General features: G+C 36.5%; 1 protein-coding gene across 4 annotated transcripts in view; it reads left to right on the plus strand.

Moving 5' to 3' along the window:
• Nucleotides 1-26,856, plus strand: part of astn1 (astrotactin 1) — a 192,489-nt gene that overhangs the window by 17,286 nt on the left and 148,347 nt on the right. For all 4 annotated transcript variants that reach the window (XM_043260157.1, XM_043260150.1, XM_043260163.1 and 1 more), the window contains exon 2: nt 21,131-21,318. In XM_043260157.1, coding sequence (XP_043116092.1) covers nt 21,131-21,318 — 188 coding nt within the window. The remainder of the gene's footprint in view (nt 1-21,130; nt 21,319-26,856) is intronic.

Raw genomic sequence — 26,856 nt, forward strand, 5'->3', positions numbered from 1 at the left:
ACAGCAATAGATCTGTGTAGATGAGGCCATTACAGCACTCAGACCCTAGCGCTAGCGCAAAAGGAAATGTGCCAAAAGACTTACACCTCGCAAAAGTCAGCGTTTATCATCACTGTAAAGCAATCATTTTAGATGACTGTTCTGCGTTTGAGAAAATAGCCTCTATCATGTAAAAGTGCTTCCCCCTTTCCATAAACATAGATTATTTTCTTTCAACAATTTTATCCTAGCTGCCATCTTTGGCACTTGAAACCTTTTTTCATCATTCTTGCGTGTTTTTCCCACCATAACACGCTATGTGCGCTCTAATAGGATAAAACGTTTTCTGAAAATATGATCAGCAATACCATTATCATTTCTCCACATAATAGATCCCACTGTCGTGCTTATCATTAGATTTAAAAACAAACACTTTCTGGCCGCCATATGTGGCGACAGATGTCATCAAGCAGCCCCTGAGGGGGAAGACAGACGACCTGTCTACATAACTGAAGCTGAGAAATTGAAGTATAGGGGAAACACAGACAGAACATTTGCATTCTCTACATGTCCTTCATCCAAGATTCATTCTTCCCTGGGAAAGCTCCAGAGAGTCTGATGTACGCGAACTGTGTGAAAAGGTAGCAAGAGTCTGGCAAGGTTGTGAGAGCTTTATGAGAGCAGCAAATCATGCCTGGCTTTGAGCTGCTCTCATTCTGTCATGTTATATCCCAATTTTATCATATTAAATATATGTATTTTAAATTATTAGAACTTTAACATTTTTTAAATATTATGTTTTTAAATCACAAGGTGCAATATAAAAAGATATTTGTATGAAGCCTTCTTTGACTGGGGCCATGCACAGTTGTAATATGTATCAGCCTCTGTATTTTTGTTGTTCAAAGTTTAAAGATTTATTTTTCAGATGCTCAACAGGGTGGCAGTAAAATGTTTTTTTTTCTTTCCTTTTTTCTCTGCAAGCTATCATTAGTGAGCAGAAGAAAGACAAACATGTAGGACATGTAAGTTTAGATTATGATAAATATGCAGTAAATGAACGGCAGCAATATACCATCTGAAAGTACATAAAGTATCTAAAAAAAGGAAATAAAAAAGAAAGGAAGAAAGAAAGAAAAGGCTAAAAAGGGGCTTTTAAAGAGCTAGCTCACAGAATTGAATGTTAATTCACTCACCCTCAGGTTATTCAATATGCAGGTGAATTCTTTTCTTTAGAAGAAATTATTTTTCTACTGAAGTAAAGAGGATTTTTAGTTGAAACTGTGGTTCGTCGGGACTGATATAATGCAAATCAACAATTGACATTTTGGAGTATCAGAAAAGCATATCAAGGAACGCAAAATTAATGATGATATATTGATATGACGGATGATATTAAGTGAAATAATGTGTCTGTGTAAGAAACACTGTTTATAACATCAGGACGGTAGAGCAGATTTTCATAAATAAATAAACAGAGTTCCCAAAATGGACATTGTTAGGGGTGTTTGGATGCATAATCACCTGAGAAAATTTTTTATTTCCTGACTTACATGTGTGCATTTTAAAAAGTGGTAAGGCTCATAAATTGGATAATAATATAGGTCTAAAACCAAGGCAGTGGGCAGTAGTAGCATAAATAATTTTTAAGATGACAGATTCTTAAACATGAGCATTAGATTAAACGTTGCAATGAATGATCCACTCTACAAACGGTTTATGAATTAGATAAACTCAAGTTATAATTATCCTGGGAGCCTTCAGTAAAATCAAGTGTCTAAAATAATTAAGCGGGAATATTATTTTATTATATTTTTAATTCGCACTGACAGAAATTAATATTTTCCAATATGTTATTTTTTACATTTTATGGGTATTTTTAACTTTATAAAGTCATTTTTTTCTAAAAGTGTCCATTTTGTTTTGAAGTGGCATTTAGAAGTGCTTGCACACTGTTTAAGACATGAATGCATTTAACTGCAATTACAGATGCATAAATATTGTTTTGATATATTAAACATAAAATGTTAAATACTGCAATTTGAAATGATTTAAAACATGAAAAAAAAAAATTCAGAAAAATCAAAATGTGAAATTAAAACCGTCAATAGATGACAGCAAATCACTGTGAACCAGTGAGTCATTGCGATTGAACCGAGTCATTTAAACGATTGATACAATCAGGAAGGAATTGCATTTACGTTGCTTGGAGACACAAAACAGGCTCTGTTTGGAATGATTTTTGTTGGCAAAATAGCACAAAAACAGGCATTGTTTATTGAGATGTTGTATAAAAAATATATGTATATTTCATTTGTAATCATGGTATTTCTTCGGAAAAAGTCGCACTCGTGAGAAATTGTGTAATTGTGGCAGTGGACCTCGGGGACCTCAATGATGTGTATGGCCCTGTACAACATTATTATTTGTAAGCCATATTTAGACAACATTTAAAATGCAATTCTGAATGTGATCTGTTTGTTTAAATGAAAATCAGTTTGATTATGTAATCATATAATGACAACGTATAAGCAATTATATTTTTAAAACACCAAATAATGAAGTGACACATGAATGTCTTATATGCCTGAAGCATATAAAGTAAATAAACTAGTCTTCTTTGGATCACATTTTTATATAAACAGAGAAAACATAAAAACTTTTATTTCGGCCCATATTCAAGTGCTAGGGCTCGGTTCACGTTTGTGCATGTCACTGGCTCTTCCAACTGAGTCAGAACTGTTTCCTCAGTTCAGTGAACTGTTGGAGGAACTGGAGCGCTGAATGAGTTGGCAAAAAAACAGCATCATAGGATCACATAGGCAAGCATTTTACTGATTTAAAGTTGAAGTGAGTGTCATGCATGTCCAAAAGTCAATTTTAGATTAAGTAACTTGTAGATCTGTGCTGCTCAAGCTGTAAACATTTTCAGATGGTTTAATCAGGTTTGGTGAGCAGGTTCAAAGGAATGATTATTTTCAGATATTACTCTGCATTATTTTTCTGAGGACATGGGTTACAGGTAACAATAAAGTTCAGTTCCCTGTTTGTCAGTCACTATGAGTTACGTCGTGACGAGAGACTGGGGTCTTGCTTGGAAAAAAATGCCAATGCAATTTGGCAAGTGGTTAACTAATCCTGAGCTCCTCCTCGTCACGTGGGTATAAATAGGCAACAGGTGTAACCACTCATTAGAAATTTTGCTTCGGAGCCGGCAGTCCATTGTAAACGAGCTTGAAGAGATGTTGAAACAGAAGCTGTTCTGGGAGGCGTTGAAGACACAATCAACAGCATTCCTGCGTTCCAGCGATTTCCCTGGGTGTATTACCTAAAAGAGCAATTGCTGTGTGCGGTTGTTTCGTGTCTTTTTAAAGATGCCGTTTCGCCTGGGTCCTCTTGGGTGAGGTCATTACCTGATCTCGAATTCAAGTATTCAGCATTCTGAGGATGCGTTTGCGGTGAGAGCATGTTCTCATTGCAAGGCCATGCTCCTGATGGTGCTCTGATCCCGCCGTTCTATCCTTCGGGATATAGTAGCGCCTTCTGTGGGCCGGTTAGTTTTTGCGGCTGTAAGCAGAGAATCACTGGCTGACACATTGGGGAATTTTGGGGGTTACAGTGAGTGCTGCTCCGCTGGTTCTAGCCCAATGGACCACTCACTCCTCCTGCGGTGCCTGTTCCGCCGAGTGATTTGGTGGGGCCATCAGACTCCTCAACTATCTTTGATAACTGGCTAATTCTGGCTCAGTCACGGGAGATGTTGTGCATACACAGGGACTTGTTGCTTCGGTACTTCAGCCAATCGGGGCTTTGTGTCAACTTGGAAAAAAGCAAACTCTCCTCTGTGAAGAAAATCTTTTTTCTTGGTCTGGAGGCAAGACAGAGGCAAGACAGTGGTTCCACTGAAATATTTCAGAGGCTCCTGGGGCATATGGCTTCTGCAGCTGAGATGGGCATGGCACAGTGGGACACGAATAGTGTCTTGTGTTCGGGTCGGCAGACTCTCATGGTCTCTCCTGAAACCAAGGCCTGGATATGTGCCTAAGGTTCCCACCACACCTTCGCGATCAGGTGGGGAACCTGCAAACACTGTCCACGGAGGAGGCAGATCCAGCCTTGGTGGTGTTTTATCCTGTTTTATCTAGCTTTACGCATAGATGTGGACCGCACCTGGAGCTTCAAGGGGCTCTGAGCAACTTTTTGTCTGTCACAGAGGTCAGCAGAAAGGAAAAGCTGTCTCCATGCCATCGCCAAGATTCTCATAGCTTGCAGCTTCCGATCATCCCCTGTACTGGGCTAGGTGCTCCATATAGTTGATTCTCCACGACAATCCTATATGTGTATCTTCCGCTGTAAGGTTTCCTCTTGTGAACCTGTTTCTTCCCTTTACAAAGTCTTCTGTATGTCTCTGCTGCCAGCCGTTCCTCTCCTTCCTGGCATAGGACCTGCCACAGAGATAAGTTGCATGCTTACTGCCCCATCCTGAGGTCAGTACATACTAATTTCCACATGTCACCCCTGTTTTGGTGAGGATGTGGTCTGCGTAGCATACTTCTTAGGAAGTCTGCTTCCCCATTGTTCTCCCAACTGTCAACAAATAGATGAGGTTAGCACCCTTTTGGGAGGTTGGAAGTCCTTCTGGTAGAAGTTTTTCTATCTTAGGAACAGTGGGTTGGGTTCTCCAGTAGTCATGTACTCACCTCTGGTCCCTGTGGGCACCAAGGTCAGTGAATTGCTCTGGGGCGATGGGATGGTCACGACCTCTGCATAGCACTAGTCTGTCACGCATAGCTTGCCAACTATTGCAGTGCTATCAGGTAGTAACGGGTTCAGGTTGTGGCGTTTGCCATAGTTGTCCCAGTCTATCATCATTACATAACTCGTAGTGATTGACAGACAGGGAATGTCTTGGTTACGTATGTAACCCTTGTTTCCTGATGGAGGGAACAGAGACTTTATGTCCCCTTGCTACAACCTCAAACCATCGCTGAGGGCTGAGACTTTTTTTTTTTGCGTGATACATTTCCCCCCATCCTCAAAAAGCATATAGCTGCTGAATTGCATTTTATGAATCACCATTGAACACTATCTCAGCAAAAAACAAAACAAACAAAAAACATATTTAATGTTCTACTAAAGACAAAAAATCACCTATACCTGAATTTTGGATGGTCTAATGGGAAGTAAACAACACATTTTTGTGTTTTAGTGAAGTAGCCTTCCATCAATTTCTTTTTTTAAACACTTTTTTTTTAAATTTAAGGTGCTGACTACTTTGGATTATTGTTATTATTTTACATTTAAAATGTGATTACAGTCATTTAATTATAAAAGTGTGCACTTAAATGAAGTTTGTAAGCTTCTTTGTGGAAGCAAATGAGCCTCTTAAAAGAAAAAAAAAAGATTGCATAGTCTTAGGCAATTTCATAAAGGTCACATTAATTCTCCCATCTCAACAGGTTGCTCTCTGTGTTCATGTGCATCCATTTCACTTCTGTATTTCACTTAAAAAAATAAATAAGGCAACAATAATTAGCCTAAATCACTTAGTCTAAATGCTTCCTCTAAATTGCTTTGTTTGTTTGTTTGGCTTTCGTTACATTTTGCTTATACAAGAAACCATAAATGTCTGCTGGGTCCACTAACCACTTATTAATTAACTTTATATACAGATTTTCCAGAACACGGTGCTAAATCTAGGACCTGGCTGTCTAAACCAGATAATTGTGTGTTTCACTCTTCACTATGCTTTTGTGAAAATTTTGTAAATTCAGTGCTGAATCATTCATTGCACTTGTCAGAAGCCTTGCTGTAGTTTTCAAAGATCTCAAGGTTAATGATTCTGAAGGTTTCTGAACATGTATGCGGATTAAAACAGTCCAGATTCTTTCCAGATATTTTTAGGAAGTCATCATTAATTCCATTTTTGTGAAAGAAATCTCCTCTATTCACCATTAGGCCTTCCAGGAGTCCTTGGGCACAGAACTACATCAATAATAGAGGAATGAAGATAATCTTATCTTCACATCTGGAGCCCTTATTAGACTAAATGAACGGCTTAAATCTGGAGCACATGCTGCCTCATCACAATGAGAGATCTTGAAGTTATGGTTTCAGAAATAGAGACATTTTCCCATATATTTCATACAGTTCATGGCATCAGACTTTAAATATTAATTTGTTATTGTTATAATTAGTCAGTCGAATTATTAGCAGCAGTCAATATGTGCATATACCTGGTTCAAGCATCAAATATGTTACTGCAGTAATTTGAGGAGTAATTATGATTGATACACAACCATACTACAGAGTCAACAAGAAAGCATTCGTCTTATGAAATGTGTTGCTCTTGTGCTTTAATTACTCCCACTGCTTCACTGAGGGAGATACATTTTAGGCTATAACAATGAAATGGTTTCTGACTTCCACACAGTTTCAGCCATCAGGACTAATTGGTCATGCACAGTAGGCACACTGTTTTCTGCAAGACTATAAATTATTAAATAAAAGAAGCGTAGTCTTTCAGAAGTGTTGAACTTTAGTGAAGAGCCTCTGTGTCATATACAAGGCCTTTCACCATGTAAAAGTACTCATGTAGAAAGGGACACTTTTTCAATTTGCTTGCCTATTATAGTTATGACAAATGGAATCAGTTTTATTATGTTTTATTGAGAACGTGTTCACTGGATGTGCCTTATTGAAGCTTTTACAGATGTAGTGTTCAGTATAGTCTTCTAAAGAAAATTTTTTTTTGGGCTCAGTAAGATTTTTTTAAGAGGTCTTTTACACTTAAACATTTATTACATTTATTACATTTTTATTTGTTTACATTTTATATATTTGTTTATATTTTTATGCCATACTTTTTTCTGTTTTAATATATATATATATATATATATATATATATATATATTTTTTTTTTTTTAAATATTCCTGTAAAGGCAACACTGAATTTTCAGCAAGCATTATTTATTCTTATACGGCACTCAAGAAACAACAATATATTTTCAGCCTCACCAAAACGCTAAACATTTTAGATCTTTGCAAATTTCTACACTTCAGAAATTCCACATCCTTTGATAATGATTCGCGGGTCCCTACAGATCTGCTGCTCATTCGCTCTCTTTCTCTCTCTATTATTGTGTTTGGCTTTTAATGTGAGTCCTTTTTAATTCAGCTTATAAAAATAGCAACGCTCGCTGGGTAATTAATTTGTAGCGTTTTATATATAATAATGCATTTGCCTTAAATGTTAATCTGCTTTGTCCAGGAAAAGCTGACGTTTTTAATGCGCTCATGGTCTTTTAACACACTTCTCCTTGGGGGGCTGTAGTGCTAAGTGCATGTCATCTTGCTTTTTGCACTATCAGTGAGTTCCAATGTTCTTTGTTTTTTAATTGCCCACTTACATAATTGTTTCATTAGCTCTTGCTGAAAATAGTTGCCTGAGAAGTCGAAGACAAGATGTGTGCAGGCACCTCTGCTGAGCAGGGCCAGTAAATATTAGGTTAATTGAGTCGGTTACAGTAGCACTTAGGGCTCTCTGCTGCCATTCTGTATTATTTGCATATATTAAGAGCACCGCTGCAGTCTCGAGAAGAGGGAGTCCCACTAGGTAAAGCAGTAGGAATTGACTTATCATTGCTCTGTGGGTGGGAGAACAGAGTTCGGGAAAAAGCACACTACCATACTTCTCGCCTCTAATGCAGTATGCAGTACATTATGCATAAAGTACTGCAAAATGCCATTTTTTTTGTACAGTTTCTGTGTAGTGTCATCTCAGCACACTTATTTAACAGCATCCTGGCAAACATGCATATTTAGCAGGCATTACTCCAATCTTTGATGAATAGAATGCTAAGAAAATTACATGTATTTTCATAAACGTCATTTATTTAAAATAGAAATCATTTGTAATCTTATACAGTATATGTGTTTACTGTCAGTTTAATGCATACTGGTCAGTTTAATGCATAATTGCTAAATAAAAGTATTAATTTCTTTTAAAAAAATGACAAACAAATAAACAAATAAATCTTACTGACTCCAAACATTGTTTATATGAGATAGTATACAGAATAATACAACTCGAGCTCATTTCTGCAAACCCTTAATTGTGCATCTTACGGCATGTTTCGTGGCAGTTTCAAAATGAAATGTTCAGAGAATGGGGCTAAAACACATATTTAATAGTCGACCGTCAAAACGTTTTTATAATGCTGCTTGAGGTACGCTTTGTGGTAAAGTAAATATCGGTAAAGATTTATGCTCTACCATGTTGGAAATATCCCCTACACCAAACTCAAAGCTAAACCTACCCCGATAGTGTTAACAAATGCAAAAGTTATATAAAAAAACGTATTCGCCTATGCAGCTATGTTATTTGTATTTCCTTATGCAGATCTGAGCTGTTAAATCACATGATTTGAGCATCATGTGAGCTATAAGTCACACGAGGTTCTTCCAAGAGCTCTTGAAGATTTGGTTTGGTATGCACACTACACATAATGTGACACATTATTGTTAAATATAAAAATAACAGTAATAATGTTATTATTGTTCATGATTTTATTTAAAAAAATATATTCAAGTTTGATAATAGTTATATTTTAAAATAAAAATGCGTATTAAAAAAAATGCTGTCAAATGATTGATTGCTATTAATCGCATACAGAATAAATGTTTTGTGTGTACTATGTATATATAAATACTCATATAAATATAACTCATACTGTAACGCGACGTGTTTGTAGAAGTCAGCCATTAACAAAGTAATAAACAAAACAGACTTTTAATTCAAGTATTACAGCATCAACACACGTGACTTTTATTTTTGATGTGATTATTTGTGATTAATCGTTTGACAGGACTATAAAAAATACAAACTAAGCTATTTTATACTACACTTTAAAAATACAACGCCAACATATATATATATTTTTTTTTTTTTTAAATACAAGTTTTCTAAAATTTCAAAAGTAAAATCTGCAAGCTTTTATTTTGAAGAGCTGCAAATGCACACCCAGGATTTAACGCTGCCGAGAAAAGCGCGTCAGGAAATTAAATGGTCAGCATTTTATATTTTGCTGTGAAAGCAGCAGTGCGTTAAGTAGCCTATATTTAAGCTTACAATTTGAATGGAAATCTTATACAACTTATTTACGCAGAGCCTTTTTATTTTGGCAACAATTATTCGCACCCCTGCTAATATTACAGAAAGTGCAGAAAGTAACCAATTTAGCATATGTCAAATCATACATTAATACATTTCACCATATGTGTAGGTCGGTATATAAGCCTGTATATATCTGCACACAGTCCATCTTGAGGGAGCATTTCATAAGTGGCGCCACAGGTGGGCTCTTTAAGGCATATAAGGAATGCTATCACAGAAAAGAGGTTGGATTCTTGTCTGCCCAAGACCTGAAAGGAAACTCTTTGGAGATGTATTTAATTACATGTGAAGGCGGTTGTGACAGTAATGGCGTTGCGATCTATATATGCACTTCTGATGAGGAACTGACCCTGAAGGCATGCATAGTCTCATAATTAAACGAGCCGTCAGCTAGATTCAGATGGTGGATGAACCAGACGACTTTACTGTAAGTTCTTTTTCGAAGTGCCACAGAAATCTCGGTTAATGAGGTAGCTGATGTCTAACTATGCTCATCAGGAACTTGTTTTAACTTTTTGGGAGAGAACCCATTGTTTGCAGTAAACAGCAGTAGGTGGGCTAATATTTCATCTGCAGTATATTTATTATAATCACCCCTATTAGCAATGCGGTACTTCTTAACATGACATATACTCTCCCATTGACTCACAATGGTTCACGATACTGTTAGGCCACACAACACCCCAGACACACATGAACGTGAAGGCCAGATTGTGGATGCTGAATTGAAGCATCACTTGTCAAAGATATTTCTGCTGCTGGTTTCTCTCAACCTCGCAAACAGCGCTTGAGCGCATTTGTTAACACAAGGACATTTTTTATTATTTTTCTTCTGCTGATTGCTTCACCTGCCAAATATGTACTACTTCAGTTTTCATTCAATCTTAAGCAATTTCTTTATATTTATTTCAGATCTTGGTTACATGTGCTGAGGCCAACACGCCGCTATTGTGCATGCCATCAATTTATTCTGAAATATAAAGACAATATCCAGAGGATAAGTTTGAGGATGATGGATATGAACTAGAGAGAACTCATGTGCGTTGTTTTGATGAAGTTGTGATTTAATGTAGTATGATTAATCAAGTTTTCCAGTTGTGATTAATCAAGTTCCTCCAATCTGCTAGATTGTGTTGTCGTTTAGAGATGGGAAAATTCAGGCTCTGATTACCTGGGGAACTAAAGGTAATTTGATTATTTGTCACACAGGGTAAAACTTACCATAGGACATTGATTTATGGAAGAAAAAAGTGGCATTTGTTTGAGTTATCACTTACTCTTGTGGTTAAAGCTGCTTTACAGCATATGTTTGTAGCTTAACTGTAAAACAACACTATATTTTAGTGTTAAGGGATGCATGTATACTGTTGCTGTAATTTGTTTTTGTGCAGTGTGATACATTCAGAGCTGCTTTATGTAATTGGACGAAAATAATAAAAAAATAGACACGCTGTAGATATGCTCTAAGTAAGTGGAATAGATTTTTTTTCTCCTCTATTTGACATATGACTCATGCATACACAGATTTGCTGATGGATATCTGATTATATTATTGTCTGTTTGCTTGTCTGTTTTTGTCAAGGGCACTGGTTTGTAAATGTCAAGCTAATATTTTCCAGTCACTATGTGAGAATTATTTGAAACAACTGCCATCAGACACTTTGCCAGTGGCATATGAATGGTCAACACATGGCAGTAGTTAGTATTAAATGGGTCATCGGATGTGACATTCAATTTTACGAGTTGTTTGATCTGAAATATGAACAAAGCAGTCATCATTTAATCCTCAAATCTAAGCCACTGAAGACGCAGTGGATTACCTTTTATTTTTGAAGGGAATGTGTCCTTAGATCTGCCCGGAGCACAACGAAACCCTGCGACCTCAGCGATGAACAAAAGTGATTTAAACTGGTTTAAAGCTAAACAGGAGAAACACTGTGTCAGCCATCGCCATCATTTACCATGGACTTACTGTACACTCACTGCACCATGGTATTGTGGTCGAAATGTGGGCTATTCAAACTGAATTTTATTACAAGAGTAATGGTGTGTAGTTATAGTTTGTATTTTTGATTAAACAATAGCACACCTTCATTTATACTGAATGTTTTTTTTTTTTTACAGTTTTTCATACAAAAAGACTACCTAAAACCATATAGTTACATTTTTACCTTGGTATTGGTGTGTTGTACTGTGGTTTTAACTGTTTGGGACTATGGGAGACCAATGCTTAATGAACAAAACACTTCTAAATAAAGCTTCTATCAAATGTGCATTTCTAAGAGACAAAAAAGTGATATTATTATTATTATTATCATCAGGCAACCCAAACCTGTTTCTTGATTTGAAACAATATCACTCATTAGAACATGTAGAATGTATACAATGTATACATGTAGACATGTATTTTTATTGGCCATATCACCCAACCCTATTGTTATATAATAATTATTATTAAGCATTAAACCCTTTTCAACATTGATAACAAGAAAAGTTCCAAAATCAGCATATTAAAATGATTTCTGGAGGGGATCGTGGCACTGGAGACTGGAGTAATGGCTGTTGCATCACAGGAATAAATTACTTTTAAAAATATATTTAAACAGTTACATTAAATTGTTTTGTAAAAATATTTTTTGTTATCAGGTAAGTATAATCTTGGTGAGCAAGACTTTTAGCAAAAAAAAAAAAAGAAAAACAACCAAACAAAAACTGCCTATATCGAATATTTATTATTTGTAAGCATTTGGGACTCTCAAATAACTACTGTACATTTGCTCGTTGGGTGCTTTCTAGTGTAATAGAAGAAACAAAACAAAACAAAGCAAAATTATGCCCATTTGGAAGAACTGGCGATTATTGAGCATTATAATTAGACATTGAAGCTCTGAAGAGGAAGGCAATAAAATGTAGTTCAGAACAACAACAACAAAAGCTTATTAAAGAAATAAAGAAGTGTTGGAATAACAAAACTGGAAGGAAGCAAAGGGAAGATTAGAACTAATATCAATGCTTCAAAATGACAAGACACGCAGAGCTCTTCAGCGTGGCATGTCATGTCAATTGCTCATTCATTTCCAATTATCTACTAATTTCAGGGCAGAACTTGGGAGTATTTTTGGATTTGCTGAGAAACTTTCTTTTGAACTAAAGATCAGAAAGTCTCAGGAGTAATTTCACGTGCTTTAGCGAACCCTCACATGCTATTAGCTAGTGTATACAGATGCCGTCGTCCTTTGAATCGTGTTACTTATGTTGTGCGCTCTAAGATGACTGCTGCTCACAAATTGTCTGTATTAATTTGAGTATGTTTCTCCACCTTCAGCTTTTTCCCTGTGCTTTTCATTTGATGCTAAAGTGATCAAAAACCTACGGAGAGGATAAAAGAACAAAACATGTCGTCCTTTTTTTCCTAGTGACTTTCTATCAGTATCTGCCAAACGAGCATGTTTCTTATGCTGGAGCAATTTAAGAAAATTACCTTCAATTTTCTCCTTAAGCCAAAAATGTCTTTTTTAAAAAAAAGAGATGGCACCAGTCGTCCTCTTTTATGAAGTTTTCTTCTTTGGATCGCTGCCTTTGAGCAGTTGCCTGTGGTATTGCTGTCACACCATGGAAACGAATAAAATGCACAATTTTGTTTTAGAGGGTATGCTATGCAATAATCATGCAATTTATTCAGTCATTTGCTGTAGGTGTCTGTGATAACCTTAGAAGAGAAGTAAAGCACTTCAAGCTGTGTTTGTATTTTTAAAATATTGCTCCGTTACCCCTTGAAGAGCATTAGAGCATTTTTTTTTTCTCCAACAGCTTCAAATGAACCTCAAAACTAGTTATATTACCATTGTTGCAAAATTACCGTGACACCACTTGCCGTTTATTTTATCTGTAGCGTGATGAGGGGTTGAACAGCAAAGAGAGACATGTTCTCATCTTTGTCTCAGTTTTAGCACTTCCATTAGTAGGTCCTTGCTTCTTTTATCCAACCAGTCCCCTAAGCCCTGTTGGCTTGATCCGCGACTATAAATAGACTCATGCAAAGACCCCCTGGCCCTTTTTTTTTTTTTTTTTTTTTTTTTCAATGAGCATTCCTTTTTAGAACCCTCTGTTCTCGTCTTCTACCACATCAGCACCTGCTTTAACATCATACTGACCTCAGGTGTAGCTTAAGGGAAGCTGTGGGCCAGTGAGCGAGCTCTGGGTGCATACAACTTAAGACTTAGCCCTGTAACCTTCACCTAATCGGCCATAATCGACCAGCCTTGGTGAAATAATGTGTCATGCTGGGGATGTCGGGGCAAGGGCTATGTGTCAGGCATTCAATATTCAATTACACGTGATTTTTACTGCAGGGATTTTGTATGTTGGATTCAAAGAGGCGATGCTTGGAAATGTCTGACTGGGGAAAGTTATCAAAAGGGATTTATTAGTTGTGTAATAGTACGTTAAATTGTCTTTTTTGTATTTAATTGTTTATACATTATTAAGCTTACACATGTAATTAATTAACACATCGATGACTGTTACAATTTTTCTTATTATGTAATTATTTTAGTTATTAAATTAGCTACGGAAATTTCATTCTTTAAATTTTGATCATTTAATTGTTTAAACATAATAAACTTATCCCGTATAATGCATGAGTTAAATCCGTGTGAACCAGAAGTTTGTGACTGATTTTACTTCCGTATTGTGACGTACTTCCGAGAGAAATATTACATGACTAAATTACAGGGTGCAGCTGCAAATTCTACTTAAAATTGATTGGATGTAGTAAAGTAGGCGTTTCATACAGTAATAAACACTGACGGTTGGAAGTCCATGGTTAAAGATGTCACTCTTATGCCCAAGCTGCCAAACTGACGTCATCAGAGAAAGCCCATCATTTCAAAGAGGAGGAGCTCTTTCAGAATAATAATTGCGAAGGCATACAATTTTTTAGCGGTTTGATTGTTCACAACAAAAATAGCAATGTGAACTAACAAAATTAATTATAGTTAATAGAACCACTGCTTTAAGACATTCATTTTGAAACTTGTGAATTCATTAGTATTTATGAATCTTCTCTAAAGCAGTGCAGCATGGCCTTGCCCCCTTGGCTACCATTTTTGTAGACAGAACTTTGAAAGACGATACCTCCGTTTGCACTGAACTTTCAGCTTCATTGGCAATAATTTTTACAAACTAACTAACGCTAAAAGAGTGAAATTGCAATCAACCACTCAGTGGTTCACCTAAGCTTATTTTCTAAACTAAAGGAAACTATGGTCAATTTAGCAAAACCATGCTTAGTTTCTGTTTGCCATTTAACTGTAGTTAATTCAAAAGGGATGAAAACACACATTACATTTCTAGTAGCGTAGACTTTGAGGTATTTGCATTTACAGTATTTCATTTTCAAAAATCTTAGCGAGCCTTAGATAAGACTCAGGTAGGAGAAAAACCGCAGAAAATCAAATAAGCATGGTCATGCTAAAAAAACTGGACCTGAACTCTATTAGCCACTAATTTGAGCATGGTGTTATTGATAGAGTTAATGCATATGCTTTCCAGTTAAGTGTCTGTGATCGACACTGGCGTGCCCACGCTTCAGGCTGACTGCCCTGAAAATGTCTTCTGAAACCCTCCCGCTGTGTCGCAAATGGAGAGTCGTTGCAGAGGGACTTGCTTTGTTTGCCTCCTGCTGGTTTGGGGGAGGCAGAGACCTCTTTGTCATGCAGGTGGTTATATATATAAATATCATGCTGAAAAACTTTGCTGCTTCGGCAGAGCTCAGAGTTTAAAGCGGTGTCCCCAGATTAGCCTCTTGGTGTATGTGATCAATGGAAAGAACCTACATGCACTTGGCTGAATATGCAGACGCTCCACCGGCATCCCACCGAGTCTGAGACTAGTGATAGGTCTATTGTGGTTCCCCCTGAATATTTGTGATAAGACTCGGTAACAACGCTCTGTGCTGTAGCGCAATAGCAGGCTCGCGCCTTGGTGATGAGCCTCATTGAACTGCGATTGTCATGTCACCAGTGATTTAAAAAATATAACTGTTTAACTCTTCTACGTCACGTGACAAATTAGTACAGATTTGCTGAAAACGCAGCGCTGCATTTCCACTCCGGCCTCTTTGATTTGTTTTCTTAGTGGGTGTGCATGCAGGTTTTGTTATTGATGTTGACCCTCAAAAGTGCTTCAAGAGAGTCTATTGTCTGAAAAGAGTTTAAGAGAGCATTTTGTCTGCAAATGTCACATTTAAGTGATGCCACAACATGTGACCTTACCGCACTATATTTTGCATGGTTTTATATCTAGTCATTTGCCACTCTGTTCCCATGTTAACTGTAATGTGTTAACAGGCTCAAGGTTTAGTGCCAACATTCAAAGTGAAGGATTCTATGCTCAGCATATTCTCAAGTGTATGTGTTTTCATCCCTGCGGTGTGCATTATTTAGCACTCCAAGTGGCTCAAAATATAGCAGGTGACATTGGCGGGTTGGTGGTGCTTATTTATAGAGAGTTTCTAAATGTGAAATGTATGAATCTAGCAGTTGCTGTAGTGCCTCTACAGTTGTTGGTTTCGGTTTGGAACTCAAATCACTTTAAGATGAAGGTAGCAGCTCAGTCTAATACATGGCTTGTTTTAAACCCGGGGCTTATGCTAAAATAAGTCAGCCAACAGAACAAGACAAAATATAACTATATTCTGATGCAATGCATGCTCTGAAAACAAGTCTTAATATCTTATGCAATTGGCTTCTCAGGTGAATTGATCTTGTTTAAGGGATTTTTGAATGTTTCTACTGGAACAAATACAAGACAAAGAGAAAATTATTATATACGGAATTGTTTGCCAGGATCGTGTAGCGAGGTGTAATAAATGGAAAAAGGTGCTTTCGAAAAAAAGAAGAAGAAGCTGAATATTACTAAAAAAAACATTTTAGACTGTTCTCTCAGCGTGTATCTGTGTTTAAGAGTGTGCTTTTCCTTTTCCAGGCAAAGCATTGCTTGCTTGGTTTGAATGATACCATTTCAATTTTGTGTCTACAAGGACATCAGAATGTAACATGATTAATGATGTAAAACGGCCAGTCAACACTGTCAGTCGTGACTTATGATATAACGCACATTGTACTGTTGTCAAAGTAGTCATATCATTCAACCTGACAAGAAACGTAAAAGATTACAAAGTGTACACCATTTTTTTTTTTCGTTTTTTTTTTTATATGTGATTTAGGTGGTACCTTACTGATGGTTTATTTAAAATAATAATGATTGTTTGGTCTGCAAACTTTGGACCAGCCTATAGCTGAATCTCATCTAGTGTAAAGCCCCCTGGAATAACCTGTGATATAAACTATAACCCACCTTATATTTCACATAAACCAGATTTATTTGGAATAAAAATAACTCATTCTGAGAAGATTGACTCATTGAGGCTTGTTTTATTGTTTTTGGTCTGCTACAATATCAAATCAGTTCACTTTAAAGTTGTGCTTCAATCTACCTTGAGGTGTATAGCATAGATGTATGTCAGTTGCGTCTGACCTGATGGGGTTTTATGATCAAAGATCTGTAGGATTTATTGTGGGGCCAGATAATATAATGCAATGCAATTCCATGATGAACGAGGGATTTACAAATAAATAGTCCTCAAAAACCTCATGTATCATATATGTGACCCTGGACCACAAGACATAGGGGTCATTTCTTTTTTTTTTTTTAAACTGAGATACATCCAATAAAAGCTGAATAAATAAGCTTTGTTAGAATAAATAAATATAAATAAAAATAATAGTTTTATAAGCAATAAGTTTTGATATATTTGCCATATTTGTTGCCAATTTTTAACACATACAGTATGTCATTGGATGTTGCTACAAATATACCCATGTGACGTATAACGTATTTTTTTCATGGTCCAGGTTCACGTTTCATAATTTCCAAAGAGAGAGAGAGAGAGAGATAATGAAAAAAAAAAAAAAAAAAAAAAAAAAAGCCTCAATGCAAAGAAAAAAAAACAATCAGTATGATCCTGTACAAGATAGACAACAAACAAAATTAAAAGAAAAATCATTTTAAGATAAGAACCCAATTAATTAAATGCATATAATTATATATAATGCCTGTATATATGCCTATTTTATATATAAAAAAATAATAAAATAAAACATAAAAAATTTAATCTTAAAATATTAAGATATTTTTTACATTTTTATTAAAAGGTTTAACATAGCAGGCACATGACAAGCAGGACGTGTATGTTGAGAATGCCAAGGCCTTTTATATGGCTTTTATAGAGTTAACATCTGTTGTTGATGATTATTCTAGAAAAAAGTAGTTGCAGTAATTAATTGTGATTTAACATGGAATGATTTTGTTCGAACATTTTTCCATATAACAGCGCCAAGACCTTGGCACGCATTTTCTATAAATTGTGCTCAGTCTTAAGGCTAATTACCCAACATGAAATATTAAACATGGCTTTGAATCTTTAACAAATTACCATTTACTAGCCATTGCGCTTAATACTCTGGATGTTGGATAGGCTCACAAAATAAAACTGACTTTGACTGATTGCTTAGCCCTGAATTCTTATTCAGGAGGAAAATTGGCACCATCAGAGGAAACGTACCTTGGAACAGGCTGGTGAAGGTAAACTTTGATCTGCTGTGAACAAAACATCTCTCGAGTTGAGTTGTCATGTTCATCCCTCATGATTCTTGTTTCTCTAATGCTGTGATAACTGCAGAAGACGTTTGTGATTCTAACATGAATTACAATGTTGAAGTTTGGATAATTCGGTATATTACACGAAGTAGATGTGATCACATGGTTTACAAATGATAATAATTAAATATTAATTTGCACTTAAATTTTTGCTACAGTAATATAATCTCATTACTAAAATTGTTTAAGCAAACGTTCGCATTTCCAGAATTAAATAAGTAAAAAATAAGCGCGAGAATAGAGTTGTGATAATTGCATCATAACAGGGCACCATAGTTTTCTTTTCCATGATCTCATCATGTCTAGTCTCAGACAGTGGCAATTAGAACATAATTGCTTATAATAATTGCATACTAGCATACATGACCAAAAGACTAATGCCTCGATCTATGGAGAACAAAAGCTGATTGCAACCTTAGTTTTACTGCACGTATGAATTGTTTTAATAGCAGAACAAAAAGTGCATTTTAGGAGATAGTCACTATTTAAATCAAAATGCGAATTTCACACAATGACAGCCACCACTCTGTGCTTTCTGAAACATTAGGCTTTGTTCGGCCTGCATTATGAACATTTATGTGATGCCAAACGTCCTGGCCGGTTCTAGAAAGGTTTTTCCTCAGAGGCAGCCTTTGTAAATGGCCGTATTTAGCCAAAGGCCAGATTGTATATTTGGGTCTGTGGATCTCTGTAAGCATAGACACAGTGAAAGAGAGGGGAGGGCGGGTTCTAACACTGCATCAGGATGTGAGATGAATAGTACTAGCTTTTTACCCCAGCCCTCTCTTTCTTCTTCTCTCTCTTTCTCTTTCTATCTCCCCTTTTGGTCTGTGCTTTCCTGCATTTAAACAGCCGTTTCGAGGCAACTATTGCCCCATATCCATTTAAAAGAGAATTCGGCACAATCAGCGTTCAGCCTTTAGATTGTCCGACCGTTTCAAACCAAAGTCCGACTCCCTATTACCAGTTGGAATGATTCATACCTATTTTTCACACCTAATTTTACACCTTTTCCAAAGCCCGTGTTTTTTGACTGCATGACAAAAATAAATTAATACATGGGTGGCGTTACTAAAGGACATACAAACAAAACTAAGCCTAACAAACAACAAAAAAGAGAAAAGAGGGCAGCCTGGGATGGATGGGTAATTGTACATCATTATTTTTATACTAAAGAGATGGAAAAGCCTGGCATCTGTCATTCTTTTCTTTTCTTTGTTGAACATAAAAAGACATGCTTGGTAGAATGTCAATGCTGCACTTTTGCATAAAACGAAAGCCTGCCCTACACATAGCCCCCCGAAAAGCACATGATTTGTGAATGTGTTATTCTGGCGTGTGGGATTTTTTTCCCTCTAACCTGTGTGTCCAGGTGCAGTGACCCTCACATGTACGCGTCTTCATGTCGAAGTTTAAAACAGATGTGATTTCGGCCTCCACTGACATCGCAACGGTTTTCTCTCTGAGATATTTATTCTGTCGGTTTGTTTTACAAATTTGTCATGACACTGAATAGTTTGAGTTGATTGAACTGACAGCATCGTCAAAAAATAAAACTTTTTAGGATTTAGGGTGTGAAATGAAAGTCTTCAGGTTATGTTACGGAATGCATGACCTGTCTGGATCATAATTAAATTCAAAGTCAGATTTCTAACAGCTAATTAAACACAGTTAATTAATTTGAACTATTTGATTTCGTGTTATTTATGCACATTTTGATGAAAGAATTATTTCAGCAAAAAAAAAAGAAAAGAGAGTAATAATTCCATGTCAATTTAAAGTGATTTCAAATCAAAAGCACATCCTGCTGAATGTAGAAAAGAAGGCAATGTTATGAATATTTCTTCAACGTTGGACACATATATGTCTCAGCGGTTGAACAAAAAACTTTAGAAGGAAACCTTTATTAATTATTTTTACTATTCATCAAACATCTTAAAATATACAAATCTGTTATTGCAGTATATAAAATTTGTGTTTTAAAATGATGATAAACTAAAAGAGTAAAATATGTCATTTTTTACATTCTTTTTGGTCAATGTGAACATTTTGTCAAATTAGTAAAACATTGTGAACATTATATTATATTTGTTTTATACACTTAGATTTATTTTTATTAACACTTTATTTTAAGGACAGTATTAACCAATTATCAATATTAATATTTTTAGGGAGAAAAAAGTTAATTTTGCATGTTTTTTATTCTAAAGTGTTTATGACTAGAACTTAGAAAAAAATAGCAGAAAAATAAAGTAGTAAGAACCTGAAAATGTGTTTTAAGAGTTTATTTTCTATTATAGTCCACAGGGGCACAATTGCTCATGCTTTAAGAAACCCTTATAGGAAAAAAGCAAGCAGCAGTAATTTATTCCTGTAACATGCCTTTGTTTGTTGTATCATGCGTGTTGTTTCATTAATAAAGGTGCCGTACCCCGCCGGACCCCTGGGACTCTGTGTGACGTCTAGTGATGAAGTGCAGAGTCACTCTGGCTTGTGCCTGTGCATATACAACTCATAAAGTGGGTCAGGGGTTCTCCTCGATTTGCAGTCTGCAAAGCACCATTTTGAAAGGAGATGTCTGCCTCCCCTTTGTGTAAAATATTACTAATGCAGAAGACGCAGCGCGGGTCAAAAGCTTTGTTTTTCACTTGTTTCAGCAGTACATCAGTATGTTTAAGAACAAACGCCTAATCAGACAAACAAAAAGAGAATTCTATAGCAACCGTTAAAAATGAAAAGCACGTATTCAGTGAATCACCCCACCCATAGAGTTCAATAAACTGTCATAAAATGACACGTTACTCGTTTTCAAAGGCTTATCCAAATCCTCTGTCCTTACATATCAACCAGACTTTATGCAATGTCAAGAACACATGTTCAGTTAGCTTTGAGCTGCGAGTAAAAGGAAAGCCTATTTATCATTTCTCCACCTAAATCGTCTGTTAATGTGACGTCCACTAGCACCATTTCTATTAATGTGTATTTGTTCTGACAAGCTCAAGTCGTCTTTCTCTGCATCCATTAACTGGACTTGAGGCTGTTTCGCGTTTATTTCTAAAGAGAAGTTTGGACATCGTAGGGATTGCTTTGATAATCCTAAAATGTCTGGGTTGATATGAATAATGTATAGTCGCAATATACCGCGTGTATTTGCATGACAGGATCATTAACGATTTATCTTGCGAGCCATCACATCCTTCTCAGTGCAACACAAAACATTTACTGGACCTGATTTTCGTATGTTTATATTTGCAGAGATCTCTGGGAACTCTGAAGACATCCCCCTGGTTCGCTGGAGGCAGCAGTGGTTGGAAAATGGTACTTTGCTCTTCCACATCCACCATCAGGACGGTAGCCAGAATCTGCCTGGCCCGGCAGCCACCGCTTACCCTGCCAGCGACTCTGCAGAGGAAGAGCTTCGTATCCTGCACATCTCTGTCATGGTATGCAACCCACACTGAGTATGAGAACATGATACTTGCTGCAGTAACAAAAGTTCATTACCTCAGTCTCAGTTTTGTTTTGTGATGAAAATTATATTTGAGATATTTTGAAATAAAATTTCAGATTCCATTGTCTTCGTAAGGCTAATTTTGTGCTAGCATTTTGTGTATTCTAAATGCTGACAATTAAATAATAATTTCACACTTCTGCATAATGTGAGAAAATTACAGATTGATCGAAGATGACACACAATAAAAGCATTCTGCTCAGTTTTTTTTTCTTCACACAACACATCTCTCATAATTAATCACATGAAATCTCTTTCCTGACACTGTTGTCTCCATGGTAACCACGGTAACCAAGTTCAACGGATGGCAGATCTCACGGCTCAGATCATGTGACTTTTTTGAGCCACAAATTGAATAGCTTTTCGGATCAGTAAAACAAATGTTATGCTTTCCATTTATTACTTAAAACTAAGTACTTATTCGATACTGCAGCTAAAACTATATAGATTAGATATAGATTAATTTTGTCAAAAATGTGTTTTGCTGTTTGATGAGCATAACGACAGCATAACCTATTTGTAGGACTGCTGTCCCTTTGAGACCTGATGCACAGATCCAATACGGTGAGACATGTCCGATTTCTTTCTCAGCTGTTCTTGTTCACTTAAGACTGACTGGCACTTACCAGGACGGTTGTTCAGATCAGCCATTTGTCATAATTTTATGTTTATATGTGTCTGTTCAAAGCAAGGATTGAAGGAGATATGAAAGATGATTCAGTTCGGTCTTCTCTGTGTGTGCGGCTGTAAACAATGCACGAGTAACTGGAATGGTTTAAAATCTGTTTTGTGGGTAAACACATACAAATGATGAACTTTAACTTTATAATGGTTAAATTTTGCAATTAATCACATGTATGCCGAATCATGGGGCTTGGTCCGTACGGATCACGGAAAAACTACAATATGTTCAGCCACTAATACTAACTTTTGATTTTGATGCACTATGAACTGTGTTTTTCGTTATGAAAATAATTGAACTTTAAGGGCGGCAGTTATTGTAGAATTTATGATTTAAACACAATAAATATACCACTTAAACATACTTTTATAGTGTTATATTTTTATGATAACTTTTCATTCTTTTAAGATTAAAATTCTGGGCCTTAGCCAAGAGTATAAGAATATCTATATACAAAAATAATTCAAAAATGTCTATATGGAAGCTCACCATAGAATAAAAAAACTAATTAAAAAGGTAATTGTGTCACAATTCTGTTTTTTTTTTAATCAATTCTGGGATTGTGTCTCACTATTCTTTTAAGAATTAAGTTTATTTTTCGCAATTCTGACTGTAATGCAATTGTGAGTTTTTATCATGCAATTCTGACTCTGTAAATATCAAATGCTATCTCATAATATCACGCAATTCTGAAAAAAAACAACTTTGAATTGAATTTACATTTTCAAGAAAAAAAATTCAGTTTTTATTCAGTTGCAGAAACAAGATTCCATACCTTTAATTTGACTTAACAAAGCGATTTTGTAGTTCTGCAGGAGTCAGCAGAGAAAATATTATGTAGATAAGAAAAGTTGTGTGTGAGATAGAAAGGAAGTGTTTGTTCAGATTCAGTCAATTAGTGGTTACGCCTCCTGGCTTCACAGTCCTCCTCGCTCAGATCGTTATACTACTGTCATCCCCAGAAGTAGTTAGCCTCAGAACAATTGGAGCGAAGACTCTTGAGGGCATAAGGATTTTAAAAGCTTTTAAACACACTCAGTATAATTAGTGGAAAATCCATATTTGTAAATTGTCATGCTGAACAGCAGTGGGGTTTTCATGGGGCAGAGTTAGCGGTGACGAGCTGTGCAGCTCAGATAAATGGAGAGCTCTGAACACAGGTTGGATGGATGGGATGTTCAAGTCAGTATTCAAGTCAACTGTTTGGAATGCAAATATTTTAATAGCAAATGCACAAATGGCTCATTATTTTTTATAAAGTAAAGGGAACATATGGGGGCTCCAGGCTTTGCTGGATTTCCTGTGCTGCTTGAATTTCAAATCCTGTAATTGCACATTAGAGCTGTATGGCAGTTGCTTTGGATGGTTAGTTGATTCTCTGTGCAAAGCCACTGATTACTGAAAGATCCCTGTTGGAATATGATTCCTCCAAGCTCCGGGAAACCTCCTCTATTGAGCGAACCCTGCTTGATCCCTCAGAAGCTGAAGAATATTGCATGCCTCCTATCTCAAACACAGACTTTGACATTGATATCCCCACAAAGATAGTTATTAGTATTCTAAGGGTAACATGCGGGAAGTCAGCAGATGATTTAGCCTCATTGAGGAAGGCAACAGGATCCAAACTATTTTTCTCTTCTCAGGGCAATATCCTTGTATCATGAAAGACAGCACAATATTTAAGCACAAATAGATTGTGTTTTGATGTCCATGAACGGTAAACAGCTGAAAGTTTGGGTCCATGTCATTAATTACTTAATTATTCAGAGTACAGATGTACAAACAGGATTTATAATGCGATCACTGCGTGATTGAGACACCACCGTGATTAAGGTTGTGCAGGGTGAAATGAGGTAGAAGCCCATAAAGGTTGTTGTTAGACTAAATTGATTTTCACTGATGATTTTAGGTTTGTTAAAGCTTATTATTGAGTAATAAAAAATCAACACAGACACACACACACACACACACACACACATATATATAAAATATTAAGAAATTGAGTTGTTATTTTAAAAGTCAACCATACGCTTCTGTTGTCCTCTGATATTTAGTTTTCTCGTGGCATTGTTCAAAGACAGAAAAGTGATTGATCATTTCTATTTTAAAATCTGAGCAGAACAGGTCATATTTGCTTTGCTGTACATGGCTTGATGCTTGCAGAATGTGAAATTATCAGATGACCTTGAATCCTCAACTTGCTCTCGAAAACAAACCAATTTGTACGTATTCAAATTTGCAAAGAATCCAAGAGAGTGAAAAAAACCTTCTTTAGAATATCATTTCTTTCCTTTTGCACCCATCCTACTGTTGATTTTTCCATTCTATTCTTCTTAGCCTTCAGACCTCTTTGCTATTGCAAGGTGGGAGAAGAGTGGGAGCGACGGGCAGCCTCTGCGACAGATGGTACCTACGCTGCATCCCCTCCTGGCCCTGACTCGTCTCGGCCGGAGGGCAAGCTCCTAAACCTAGTACCCCCTAAAATCATGTCACTTCCTTGAGTGCTTTGCATCGATGCCAGTCCCAAAGAGAGTGAGCCGCCAGTGTAGACACCTGTCACCCGTCCATGTCTATTGTGGGCCATACGTGGCGGTCTTCAGTCCAGCTGGGGCTTTTGCTCAGCTCAGTGGTGCGCGGTGGTCGTTCGGCGCCAGGCTCACTGTCTCACCGTGATAGTTTAGGGTTTGTGGATGGATAAGCACTCGTCAAATGTGCCTTGATGAAAGCCCAGCTGTGCTGTCATTTTGACTTTAATGAGTTTTTTTTTAACCGTTTATTCTTCGACTCGTACGTCCAGCTGCTATCACAAAGGCCACGTTGTAAATTGAAATGGTTTTTTTGTTCCATTTCAGCTTATTTTTCTTCTCTTTAGGGGGTAATGTGTAACCTATTGAAAACAGCAGTGGCTTGCTTACCCAGGCTGTCGAAAAGCGACCACCCTCATTTCTTCCACTGTCATTGGTCACTGTAATAGACGAGCAATTGAGTCAACTGCAGGGGGGTCTCCACAAATGAACAAGTCACTAAATCCCACCTACAATCAAATACCGCATACCACTGCCACTTTCGGGACCTCTGCTATTTAGCAAGCTATTTTTCCACCTTGTTCTGGACCCGCTTCATACTAATATGTTCTCCGAGGTGGCTGTATTCTCAACAGGGAGCTTTTTTGAGGTACACCTCCCCCTTTCATTCAGCTAGCCGTTTTACAAGCTGCAATTTGCACTACTCAGCAAGCCTGAACATCCATAGGCTGCTCCTGACCCTCGTTTCTCCCATTTGCCAGCCTCAAGCTTGTTCCCCAGTGGTTTATCTCTCTGCGGATGGCTGGCTCAGCTGTGCCCTGCCCTTGCAGTGATTTGCACACGCTGGGTGGAAAGACAGGCATCTCGTGTAACACAGTTCTCATTGCATCTATATCACAACACCTGACAGCCATTCTCAAATTGGCAACAGAAACAGATGGTATTGTGTCCTGGATTTAGCACAATAGTAGATGCAGTTTTCTAGTCTTATAAACAGAATGAATAACAACAACCATAACTATGGGAAGAAAAAAAATTATATAGAGTATGTTATTATTCCCTCAAAATAGACAATGCATGCCCAAGCATATGTGGCAGTCTGTTGTTAAGAGGAATAAACTGGTAATGATATGGTTTTAATATAGTATGTTTAGTTTGTTTCCTGTCCTATGAGACACAAATACAAATGTATGGCATATTGCCATTATTAAATATGAAGTAAAAATGTTTTTATTTATTTCAACATTTATTAATGAAATAAAAGTTAAAGGGTCAGATTTATTAGCAGCTTGCATGGTTAGCAATTAGCATGGACGCTGTTATTTTTTGTGTTTGACCTTATTGAATATGTATTTGTAGGAGTTTCCATTTCAGACATAACATTTATTGGAGGAGAATATTCAAATAAATTATGCTACGCACTTACGTTTGTGCTCGTCAAATTACTAGGATTTGCATCCAAGAAAGACGTGTCTTTAACAACTGCGCACCTAAATAGCTGCATTTGTTGTTGCTAGGAGGAGGCACTGCAGACAACAGAGAACATGTTGTAGAAGGGAAAGGATTTTTTCCACACATATTAATTTATTTGGACTAAATCTGAACATATCTGGGAGCGCTAATTTGCATTGTGTTTGGTAGATTGCGACGTTCATTATGGAAATAAAATGTGCATCTTTGTTTTTTAATTTGCGCATTGTCAGTAAATCTGTCGCTGAAATTTTCACGCGCATCTGTACTGTTTTGGAATATGCCCTGTTTAGAAAACCTGGCTCAAAATATCTAAAAAAAAAAAAAAAAAAAAAAAAAAAGGAGTAGAATCAATCTTCACTCAAAAATATCAATATTTAATAGTGTAAATAGTAAGTGATATTTGTTTTATTTACAATTTTAAAGAAAGTAATCACACGTTGTTTATTTTTCAGTATATAATGTAATAATATTCAAACTTTTAAGAATATGACTTGAGTCCAAATATTTTGGAGCCACTGTATTTGTAAAAACAAAACTCCATCTCCGTCTTGTTGAAATGAACATACACTCTCAGCGTGTTGATAGGCCTTAGACGTTCTCTATTGAATGGCGGTTGAAAGATATATGAGGCTAACATAATTACAGTATTGATTAAACTAATGCATCTTTAAATATTCTCAGCTTCCTGTGTTATTTCATTAAGCAATATAGTATGATTTCATCGCTTTAAATATAATAAAAAGCTTCATCTGTCATTTTACTTTTAGTTTTCAGCAGAAGCACACTTGGT

This window comes from Puntigrus tetrazona, chromosome 2, assembly GCF_018831695.1.
Source record: "Puntigrus tetrazona isolate hp1 chromosome 2, ASM1883169v1, whole genome shotgun sequence".
NCBI lineage: Eukaryota > Metazoa > Chordata > Actinopteri > Cypriniformes > Cyprinidae > Puntigrus > Puntigrus tetrazona.